Source organism: Pituophis catenifer, unplaced genomic scaffold, assembly GCF_029215685.1.
Source record: "Pituophis catenifer annectens isolate HBS135680 unplaced genomic scaffold, rPitCat1.0.hap2 SCAF_7, whole genome shotgun sequence".
NCBI lineage: Eukaryota > Metazoa > Chordata > Lepidosauria > Squamata > Colubridae > Pituophis > Pituophis catenifer.
The window spans coordinates 54,564,942-54,577,389 of NW_027256887.1; the positions used below are offsets into that span (position 1 = coordinate 54,564,942).

Consider the following 12,448-nt stretch of genomic DNA (forward strand, 5'->3'; position numbering starts at 1 on the left):
TAGCATGATGTTGCAATCTAGGAATTTAAACACAGTCTCTGTCATGTATTAAAAGAGAAGTCATTTGGGTTTTGAATATAAAAAGGGGATTCCTGCACATCCAAACCTCCTCTCTATGACAACTTTCTTTAGCAGAGATTATTCAGGAAGTACTTTTGTCTTCAACTGAATTCTGATGCATATTTAATCTTTTTGTGGTGAGTAAAGATTCAATCAAACTATAGCATAAACACTGAGGTGATGATACAAGGAGGAGATAAGCATTGAAGAGTAGGCCAAAAGAAAGTATTTTAAAACAATGTACAAAAGGTGCATTTTAACAGAAAAGGTACAAGCCTTTAAAAAAGACAGTCAGATGAACTCACTTTCTAATCACATTCAGAAATGTTCAATTTAACTTTATGGATATTAGAATATTCAAAACTGAGTAGTTTGACACCTAGTGAATTTTACCTTCTTTGGGTTTAAGAAATTTTAAACAGAGACTGAAGAATTTAAAATAATTGTTCAATTAGCAAAAAGCAAAAAATGGAAAGGATTTGGATTTAAGAAAGTTTTAAACATATTGGGAGAGCAAAAAGATTTTAGAATATTGGTTATTTTTTCTGTAAGAGTTGAAAAACAAGAATATAATTAAGTAATATACTCATGGAAAACAACTCTAAATCTGTAATAGGAATGAGACTTGATGAAGATTGCAAATGGACATTACAGGGAAATAAAGGATCAATCAGAAAAGAGTTAAAATGGCAAAAAAGTTTTTTTTGACAACTGGACTGAGATATTGCTAACTACAGAAAAGATTCAGATTTTAATGGATACATTTGTAGAAGATGAGAAAAAAATTGAAACTACTTTTACCTGACATTACAGAATTTGAAGGCATAGAAGACAACAAATTTGAGATCACCAAAATGGGAATATAAAAGACAAATAAAAAAAAGTTCTGGACATAGAATAGTTGTGAGAAGAAATTCTGGATGACGCGTCTTTATTATTACAAAATAAAACATTGAAAACTCCTCTTGAATGCCAAAGATTGATGAAAGATCAAAAACTATGTTGCCATTGGAATGATTTTGATCAGAGAAAAATTAACTATTTGATATTTATGGCAATTCCTAATGACTTTTTGCTGAACAAAGACTGAAAAGATGGCAATTCCCTAATTGCATATAGATAAAAGTTATGCTAAGGGGAGAAGATTTTTTTTTCACCTTCATTTGCAGATTTTTTTTAATTTGTACTTTAAAAGACGGTGGAATGCTATTATATTAGCTTATGGATGGCATGATAAAACTTGGAAGCCACTTATTTAATATTATAAAAATATTGTAAAAATCATTGATTTTATTCAATACCTTATCTGCAGTCATCAGTACTGCAGGTTCATTCTTTAATCCAGACTGATGAATATTAACAAACATTCCAGACTCCAACATTCCTGTTGATCTGAAATGAAAGAACACAAATATTGCTTCATGGTTTTAAAAAGGCCTCAATGTCAAAGAGATTGAAACTAAATTAATATTTGCGTACCTTGCTGTTTCGCTATCTGTTACAAAAGTGGGAGTTGCTGTAAGTGGGCTTCGCAAATCTTTTCGAATATAAATCTTTTCTGTAGAAGCTGCACAATTTGAAGATTTTTCTCGTGATGCTTCAACAGGTTTTCTTTCACACTGTACAGCTACAAAGAATGGTGGAATTATCAAAATCAATTCAATATTCAACCACATTTGGCTTTAGCTTTTAGAAACCAGTTTTGAATTTTTAGTTACTTGGTCAACTTGATAGTTTTAAATGTAATTGCTTCTTGTATTAAATCTAAATAATTTCTTTTGAAACAACCTCAGATATTATTGATGATTATCTTATGCTTTGAAGTTTGGTATACAGAATAACATACCATCATTTCTTTCATATGTAAATTCTAATAGAAATAGCATTAGCATCAATTTATATAAATGTATAAAGCTTGTCGAAGTTAATACGATTATAAGATCAGAATTCATGCAGGGGAAACAGGAGGTTAGGAATAAGAAGATCATAACTTTATAGCAGTTTTCTAATAAATTTTTATTACTGAAACGTTTCCAGTGTTGTATTCCTATTAATGCATAGTTTTGCAAAACTGAAATTGTAGAGTATTACCAATTTATGTAACCATATATTTTCATAAGAAAATATTAGTTTGTAACAACAGTAATTACTGCTAACAGTAATTAACAGGAAATTACAGCAGTAATTTCCAATCTTATATTGTCTCTGTAATGTTTTAAGATATTCATTCAACTATTTTATCTCAAGTTTGTATTTGTTATCTCTGGAAAAATAGTGAGCCCAAAAGGCTTAGCAAAGACTAATAACAGGTTTATTTATTGTATAATTGTGTCCGTTTGCATAGCAAGCTCAATCCTCCCATTTGGTTGCATGTTTTAAAGCAATTACAATATATTTGATAAACTTTCAAGGAAATAACTACTTATATTATTGAGAATCTCTAGAAAGGTCCTAAGAATCTTGTGGTTCGTTCAAACAGAATTTGAAAGCAATTGGTCTGAAAAAAACTGATGCCACTGATTTAAGCATCAAAGAAAGGTCTCTTTCAACCCAAGTAAACAAATGAGTTGTTTTCCATAGATGTCAATATGTACAGTTCTCTGTTTTATAACGGCGGAAAAGAATGGACTCGCAAAATCTAAAATATCTTGCATCTTTAAGATATATGCAAGCCTCTTTATCAGCATTATATATGCACACATATAAGAATTCTAACATACAGGTAGTCCTTGATTTATAACAGCTCATTTAGTGACTGTTCAAAATTATGTCACTGAAAAAAGTGACTTATGACCATTTTTCACACTTACGATCATTGCAGCATCCTTATAGTCATGTGGTCAAAATTCAGACATTTGGCAACTTATTAATAACAGTTGCAATCCCAGAATCCCAGTCCCAGAATCATGTTTTTGTGACCTTCTGACAAGCAAAGTCAATGGGGAAGCCAGAGTCATTTAACAACCAAGTTACTAATTTAACAACTGCAGTGATTTATTTAACAACTGTGGCAAGAAAGGTTGTAAAATGGGGAAACATTCACTTAATAAATGTCTCATTTAGCAACATAAATTTTGTGCTCAATTGTGATTGTAAATCGAGAACTACCTGTATAAGAATCCTAAGAAAAAAGATCATTCCAAAAATAATTTAATTTTCAGAGCGTGGCATTTTCTTTCTAAACTTTTAATTTATTATTTACCAAGATAAATGTATCATGCAAGAATGGTGCAAAAAACAATACAGCATTACATGATTTTATTTCTTTCGAACTTACAGTCTTGTTTCATTCCAAATGCAATACATCTCTGCAACCTACAGTACTGACATCTGTTTCTATGATGCTTGTTAATCACACAGTCTCTTGTTCCCCGACATGAATACACTAAATTCTTCCGTATACTTCTTTTAAAGAATCCTTTGCAACCTTCACAGGTCACTGCTCCATAATGGCGTCCTGATTTCATAACAAAATGTATTAATTTTACTCTAAGTTTGCTTTTGTTTATCAAATACACACTAACAAATGTACTGTTCTCAGAACTGCTGAATGCTCAAAATGTTCTCAAAATACAAAATGTTTTATGCTTAAAATGAGCTAACTGTTGCCATTGAGAAAAGAATGCAGGCTTATGGAATATAAACATTTCTATATTTCTATCATATGCTCATCAGAGATACTCCTATCAACTTCATGGAAATAGAAATTGACATGATCAAAGAACTCTCCTACTTATCACATATAAGTGCTATTTAAAATGTCTCATTTTAAGCAGAATTATTTCATGCTTTCAACAATTTCATTTTTCCTTTCTGATGTAACAAATTGTTTTTAATAGCTCATAGCTTCGATGCAATCATATTTATGCAATGTTTAAGTGTATTAGTCATAAAAGAAAAGGAAAATTAAATTACATATTTCATAAGATGAACATAGGTTAAAAAGTCTTCTAATTCATTCTGCAAAGTACATAGTGATTTACCTGAAGCCTTGTCTCCACAAACAACACAGAGATCAAATACTTTATTTAAGCTTTGCTCTGTTGAAGAATTGTCTGTCAAAATCTGGAAAAAAAATTACAAAGTAATACATCTTGTTTTCACTAACTTCTTTTTTTAAAGTCATATTTATAGACAAATTCCCAAAAATGAAGGAGGGTAAGCATATTTCAAAGGAGTATGTATTTGATAATATTTCAGAAACTATTATTGTTTTACTATAATCCTGCACTTGGTAAAAACTGAACAGGAAAGAATAAAAATAATTATGATTAAAGGTTTATGAATCATTCTTTAATTTGATTTTTCTATTTTACTGTTCAATTTCAGACTGAATCTATTCAAAATTAAATTGTATTTACTTTAGAAAATTAAGATTTAATTTAAGATGCAGGATATCTAGAATGGTTATAAATATAGTTTTATTATAATTTTCCTAATTTCATGAGTATCGTAAACAATAAAACTATTCATAGGACTACATTGTTCATTATCTAATTTATATCAAAGAAAGTTGCTATATGTTGATAGCATGAAAATGTTTAGTATAACTACTGGGAACAAGGCTTTCATTTTTAAAAGTTGTATGAATAAACCATCATAAAATAGGATACCATACCTGAATGTGCTGTGCTGATATATCTGGGGATGTAAAAAACAGTTGGCCTCCTGCAGCATCGGGAGTTGTCAGAAAAACCTTTCCTGGTGTAGCATCTTGTCTTGCAAGGATCACTTTACTTGGGGTAGAACCATCATGATTTGTTAAAATGAACTGCTTGCTTGTTGCAGTCTGATCGAGTGCTGTCACAATCTGAATTTTCTGCCCTGTCTGTTGATCTGTAACAATCTGGTGACATATTTACTTCGACTTATTATTGTGGTTTATTATTAATAAAAGTTTTTAAAAGATGTGATCTAAGATAGCTGTGATATTATCAAGTTTGACTGACAAAATGAATCTGCTTTTGATGAGCATGTAGAGTATTCCATGAATTAACATTAAGGACAACAATATTTCAACCTTAAACATTGTGCCCAGACAACTCTCAGAATCCTCGTCTGTGGAAAATTACTCAATGGAATACATTTTATAGTTTAGTTCTCAATTTACCAATAATTTTAAAAAATCTATGCTTGCTGGCCTGAAAAGAATTTTATAACTTTTATTAAAAAAAAGAAAAGAAATCAAAACCCTAAAAAATATGTGCACATTTTGGAATAGATTCAATTCTTTTCAAGGTAAGAATTTATTCCTGAAAATGTACAATAGGTAGAATACTAGACAACCATCCATATTTCTCAGTCAATATGTTGGATAAAAATTATTATCAAACACATCTGAACAACATTAGATGGGAAGGCTAATCTAATGCATTAATAAGAGATCATTCCTTTTATACTACTGTATGTAAATAGTATAAAGTACATCCCTTCCTTCAAATCTATCATCTATTTCAGAATTCAGAAGATGATATTTTCTCCATAAGAACACATGGGAGCTTTCACAGTTGCTTGTTTTTTTTCTGGAAAACACTTTTATCTGGAAACGAAAGAAATCAATATATTGGCTGATTTCTTCTGACTTGTTCCTTGGCTTGAAGAATTAAGACACACAAATCTGAAGAACAGAGCAATGGTTTGTAATTCACCCTCTTTCTAATACTGTCATTTTACAGAATAGTTCTTTAAAAAGATATTTTAAAGCATAATGCATGTTATGTTGTATTCTAGATAGTTCCACTTTTATTATTTTTTTCTGCATATTTTTCTAGGGCTTCAAAAATCATGTTATTGTACACCTGATGTTTAGATACCAAAATATTTTTCAATTATTTAATTAAGTAAAAAAAGAAACAGATTTTTACCTGTATCCGCTGTGGTAAGGAAAGTCCTGCATCAGCAGGAACAATCTGAATTCTTTGTGCTGTTCCGTCCATTAATGTCTGTGTAACAGATCCTTGAGAGTGTGTTATCTATCAAAAAAAAAAGGTGAAAGCTGCATTCTTTATTGGAAGTAAACTCCTCTAGCACAGGATAAAGTTATTTGCTTTGTACTCAAGATGTCTATAAAATTCTAGTGTTGGATAATGACCTACTAGAAAATTTCTATATATTCCTTATTATTATAAAACTTTTTTAAAAATGTAAATACCTCCCCCATTTGTTGTTCCATAATTTGATGGGCCAATTCCTCAATAGTTGCCATGATTCTGAATCATCAGTATTCCCTGTTAAAGAGACATTTTCCTTTAAAAAAAATTACAATACAAATAATGAACAATTTGGGTAAGGGAAGTAGTTGACCTCATGCTACTTTCTTTAATTTCCCTCTTTTTTACAGAGAAAAATGAGTACCCCTTTCAAGGTCTATTCCATATAGGCTCATGACATTAGCATTTCCTGCTTATGCAAAAAAAGAACAAATAATCTTCTTCTGGCAACCACAACTGGTACCAGCAATTTAATCATAAAGTGAAACAGTCGCTAAGTGAAATCATGACAGCCTTTATAATCTTATTTCAGTTTTCCTTTGCTGAAAGTCTTAAATGCAAGAATTGGACATAAATTATTTTTCATCACCTTCATAATTGCAAACAATTGCTAAACAAGGTGTAACTGCAAGCAATTACTTCTATTGTTCTACATTCGTAGTTGCTTATTCATCCAACATACTGTATTAACACAATAGATAAGGAAAAGATCATGTTATATGGCTATATTTTACAAAATGGACTTGACTGCATACATAATTACTAAGTTTTATTTAAGGCATCTTTTAAAATTTCATTTTGAACAAATATCTATCAATTATAGAAGTGTATATTTCCTTAAGAATTAAGTATTAATTTCAAAGTCACCATAATTTCTATAAATTTTCCCCCAAAGAACATACCTTCTAGGACAGTGATGGCTAACCTTTTCCGGACCGAATGGCCAAAGCGCATGCCCGAACCCCCAAAATGCAATGTGTGCGCCCCTCCCTGCACGTGCGCATAGCCCCCCTGCATGTATACCGCGCATGCGCGGCAGAGAACTGACAACCAGCTGGCGAGGAGGCATGCGCACATGTGAGGTGGAACTGAACTGGGGCGACGGCTCACATGCCCACAGAGAGAGCACTGCATGCTATCTGTGGCACATGTGCCATAGGTTCACCATTACAGTTCTAGGATAATGTTTTTGGGAGCAAATATTTGTATAAGAAAGTATCTAAATAGCAATCATAATAATAAATCCAGGTAAACAGGAAAATAGTTTTTTCCCCATCTAAACTGAAGCCATAAAAGGCTAGACTGGTGGTTTTCACAGATCTTATTCTGGCATTCACTACAGAGGCAATATAAATTTTATCTGAAATACATGCTTGATTTTACTACACAGTTTTTGACTTATGACTACAATTGGGATCTAAATCTTGGTTGCTGAATGAAGTGGTTGTTAAGCAAGATGCCCATATGAATGATTTGCTCAACAACCGTAATACTGGCACTCCTGGTTGAGGACATTAAGTGATCTCCAGGGTGGTTAAGTGGACAGAGTGAAAGAGCAGCCTGCCAAACGATTTCGGCTTCCCTCCATGCGTGGAATAGAACTTTGAGAGCTGAGCTCCTTTTTTGCAACCTGGTGAAATTCAGCTTCCTTCTGTGCAAAAACGCCTTTCCCAGGCTGCAGGAACGGAACTTGGAGTTCTAGCATCCAGGATCCATTTCTGGAGTCCAGTGAAGGAATTCAGCTCCCCTTGGCAGGCAGCTCTTTCGACCAGTCCCAGAAATAAGAAGAAATCTTCTTGGTAGGCAGCTGCAGCATGCAACCTTCCCTGTCGGCCTCCCCATTGGCTTTCTGGAGAAGCTGGTAGAGAAGATTACAAATGGCGATCACATAATTTCAAGGCATTTGGCAAGTGGTTGTACGTGCAAACAGGTTGCCAAGTGCCCAAAAAGCATTCTGACCATGAGGGGGATGTTTTATAAGAGTTGTAATTACTTAACAGACCATAAAGTACCTTTTCCAAGGCCATTATAACTCTGAATGGTTAAACAACCGGTTGTACATTGAGGACTACCTGTATATAATTCTTTTTTTAAAAAACTAATTATTTCTTTTCATTTTTCTTCAATATAATTCTAATTTTTGTATTAGATTTGTTAAAATTATATCCATTCTAAATGACTAATCCACACTGGAAGGCAGGCTTTACATACTTAAATACCTAAATGTTATTTATGAATACACTGATATCAGGTGTTTAATTTTTCTTGTTTGTATTCTTTTTCAAATTTTTCTTTTGCTAATTTGAGTTGAATTTGAATTGAATGATGAAATATAAACAAACAGAAATCAAGAATTCTTCTTACCATAGGTATAATGTTATACTTCAGTTCCTGTATGCATAATCATTATTTGGAGACTCCTGTGAGTTTATAGAAAGAAATATAATTCATTATAAAGCATTATAAAATCCAAAAATGGATTTATAGAAGGATTTTCAATCAATGCAAGAATTAGCCAAATACCAAGCATATATATTTTATTAAAATTTAATTATCTGAAGTGAAGATTGTCAATGACTTTTTAATATTAATTGATTATGACTATTTAATATATACATGCACACATTCATGGACTGTATCGAGATCTGGAATCTAAAGGGAAAGGTGATTTGGAATGCATACACATCATACCTCTCAACACCTCCTTAAAATAGATGCATTTTCATCAAATTTGTGTAACAGTAGTTGTGTAAATCAGAAAAGAATTGCTTATAGTACAAGATGAGTGCCTATACAGAGGAAAAGCAAGGGTTGTTCAATGCTAGACTATCATCTAGTCCTCTGACTGAAAAGTATACTACATGGCAAACTCATTAGACAGCATTAATTGGATCCCAAGAAGCAGGATATGGGAGAAACCAAGTCTCATCCACTGATTAGCATTTTCCCATGCTAATTATGAAGAATAACATCATACTAATCCCATGCAGCTATTCAGCCCATCTGTCCTCTCTCCAACAATTTCCGCTCAGCAGGTGATGAAACAGGGATATACATTTGTCCCAACTTCATTCAACTCCATCAAGCGGGCTTGGCCTAATCTCCTCCCTCTTTTAATATGTAAATTTTAATCTGTTTTTAAATTATTGGGGTGTTTTAATCTGTCTGGGCCAAAATGATTTAATTTGATTTTATCTGGTTTTTAAATTTTGTGTATTTATATATTTTATTGCTTGGCTGTTCACCGCCCTGAGTCCTTCGGGAGTAGGGCGTTATACAAATCAAATAAACTAAACTAAATAAACTAAACTCCTCTATATTACGCAAACTATCAAAAAAGAAACACCACGCACCTACAATGGATAATAAAGAATTCTTGGCTCTTAATTGGCTATGATAAAATTCTATTGGAAATATAAATGTAAGTTCCTTGACCTAGATTTACAAAAAGACCTAAGCTTTACTTCAAAAATCTGAAACTTAGCCATGCTAAGAAGGCCATGGTCAGAGATCAAATACCTTACCGGAATTTTGTGCCTAGTGGCAGATGAGTCTGTACATTAGCTAGACTCAATGTTTCCTCTTTGCCTTTTCCAGAAGGGTACAAAATGGCATACCAATACAATAACATCCATGCACACAGAAGAAATGGAATGAATAGTATGTCTATGTTACCCCTTTTATTCAAATTGGCCTTAAAGACTCGATTAGACTTCTTTTAACAAGAGACAGGCAATATACAGATGCTAATCTTATTGTGGCCCTTACTGCAGACACTTTGGATATGACCTCAGGAAAGTGGCCAGTTTAGTTTTCCCTATATAATCTTATAATCTTCTGATCAAGGTATTTTAAAATTCATCACATATTTTATAATGTTATACAACAATCAAAGTTAGCTAACAAATGTGTATTACTTCATTTATGTTAATAGAGTTATCACTTAAGAAGTTAAACATTCTAATTACAATTAACTTAAAATTAAATATTTGAAGTTTTTTGTGATGGATAATTTAATCATTTTAGTAATTTAGTAAATTAGCTCTGAATATTTTATAGTTAGTTTTATACATTTTTTCAACTCTTATTTATTTTATAATGGTCTACCATTTTACCTGAATTTACCTTTTTCTTTTAACATAAGTGTTTTTATTTGTAATTACTGATAATAATAAAGCTATTACCACTAGTGCCTACATACATTGTTCTCTAAACTACTTTGCTCATTTGAAACTTTATCACTGCCTAATCCTAACATATATACACACACTATGAGGTGCTTTTTATGGCAATTAAGATTTTTTTCTTAATATAATAAATAGCACATTAAGAGCATATGCCCACTATATGGTGCTATTATGTATACTGCAAACCAAAATTTGTTTAAATTATATCAATAAATGTCTTATTCCTAAGAATGCATACTTCTACCCATTACTTTCCAACCTTGAGAAAAAGCTAGATGTATTAGAAACTACATTCTATAACCAATTCTTTGTTAATGCCACTTTTTTGACTTTGTCAATTTGTTGGCTCTTGATGACTGCCTGGAGAAATCCTTGCAGTGTTCTTGGCGAGGATTTTTGGAAGTGCTTTGTCATTGCCTTAGGGCTGAGAGTGACTGGCCTAAGATCATCCAAACTAGCTTCATGACTAAGACAGGACCAGAACTAATGATCTCCCAGTTTCTAGCCTGATGCCTTAAAACCACTACACCAAATTGGCTCTTTAGGTACTGTATATTCTCAATTCCTTAAGTATTTCTACAATATTAACATTCACTGTACCTGTTTACAGAGAGTTCTGGTTTACTATGAGTGGATTAAAAAATTAAACTTCATAAAAACAGTTTTCTATCCATGGAATATTTAAAACAATCATAAGTTGTGTAGCTGAAAAGGGTGTTCACAATTTCTGAGGTTAAAACTGTTGAGACATGTTATTCCATAGCTAATCTTGATTTTTTGTGACTGAATAGACATTATTTTGTTGGACTCTTGCTTCTTGGAAATCTTACAGATTCATGCTAAGTCATTGTGATACTTTTAGCTACCATATTATCTGTTGGTCTTCAATTGCCTTTGATTCTTCCAAGCAAGATGATCTTCTTGGATAATTCTTACCATCACACTATATGTCCAAAATATTTAAGCTTTAGTTTTTTATTAGCATTTTCTGTCTATTTTTCTCCATGTAGTATTAACTGTTTTATTCTTACACCCTATAAAGTTCTCAATGAATTTCTTGAGCATCACAATTCAAAGGCATCCATTTTTCTTTATTCACCTTTTTGAATGTTTTCAAAGCCATATTTTACAACTCAGAAAATTATCTTGACAATATTGTTCTTGAGAATGTTATGTCTCTGCATATGCATGTAGTTGTCAACTTACAATATATTTAGTGAACGTTCGAAATTATAATGGCACTGAAAAAGGTGACTTATGACCGCTTTTCACACTTAAAACCACTGCAGTATCCTCTGGTCATGTAATCAAAATTCAGATGCTTGGCAACTGGTTCATATTTATGAGTTGCAAGGTCCTGGTGTCATGCAATCACCTTTTGCAATCTTCTAACAAGCAAAGTCAATGGGGAACTACTCAGATTCACTTAACAAATGTGTTACTAACTTAATAACTGTAGTGATTCACTTAACAACTGTGACAAGAAAGGTCATAAAATGAAGGCTCAGGCTCAACCCATCCAAGACCGAGTGGCTGTGGTTTCCGACGTCCCGATATAGTCAGCTGGTGCCATCGCTAACTATTGGGGGCGAAGCATTGGCCCCCACGGAAGGGGCTCGCAACTTAGGTGTCCTCCTGGATTCACGCCTGTCTTTAGAAGAGCACTTGACGGCCGTGACCGAGAGGATTTTTCATCAGGTTCGCCTGATCCGCCAGTTGCGTCCCTTTCTGGATCGGGACTCGTTACGCACGGTCACTCATGCCCTCGTCACCTCCCGTCTGGACTATTGTAACGCTCTCTACATGGGGCTCCCCTTGAGGAGCACTCGGAGGCTCCAACTGGCGCAGAGTGCGGCCGCGCGGGTGGTGATGGGAGCGATGTGGCGCTCCCATGTAACGCCTCTCCTGCGTGAGCTGCACTGGCTCCCGGTGGTCTTCCGAGTGCACTTCAAGGTTTTGGTTATCACCTTCAGAGCGCTCCATGGCTTAGGACCTGGCTATTTGCGGGACTGCCTGCTACCACCAATAGCCTCCCACCGACCAGTACGCTCCCATAGAGAGGGGCTCCTCCGGGTGCCGTTGGCCAAACAATGTCGACTGGTGGCCCACAGGGGGAGAGCCTTCTCTGTGGGGGCACCTACTATCTGGAACGAGCTCCCCCCCGAGATACGGAGGATTCCGGATCTGCGTACCTTCCGTCGCGCGCTTAAG

The 12,448-nt window shown here is 33.7% G+C and overlaps 1 protein-coding gene across 6 annotated transcripts in view; it reads right to left on the bottom strand.

The window, feature by feature from the left end:
- The window catches only part of NR2C1 (nuclear receptor subfamily 2 group C member 1), a 33,713-nt gene that overhangs the window by 14,184 nt on the left and 7,081 nt on the right, over positions 1-12,448 (bottom strand). For 2 of the 6 annotated variants that reach the window (XM_070947285.1, XM_070947282.1), the window contains exons 2-9: positions 8,415-8,470; positions 6,212-6,287; positions 5,925-6,032; positions 4,679-4,906; positions 4,044-4,125; positions 3,338-3,517; positions 1,540-1,687; positions 1,362-1,452 (exon numbers count right to left, since the gene is read on the bottom strand). In XM_070947285.1, coding sequence (XP_070803386.1) covers positions 1,362-1,452; positions 1,540-1,687; positions 3,338-3,517; positions 4,044-4,125; positions 4,679-4,906; positions 5,925-6,032; positions 6,212-6,265 — 891 coding nt within the window. In that variant the 5' untranslated portion in view covers positions 6,266-6,287; positions 8,415-8,470. Of the gene's footprint in view, positions 1-1,361; positions 1,453-1,539; positions 1,688-3,337; positions 3,518-4,043; positions 4,126-4,678; positions 4,907-5,924; positions 6,033-6,211; positions 6,307-8,414; positions 8,471-12,448 lie in introns of all 6 variants that reach the window. The other 4 variants (XM_070947283.1, XM_070947286.1, XM_070947287.1 and 1 more) reach the window with 4 other exon arrangements.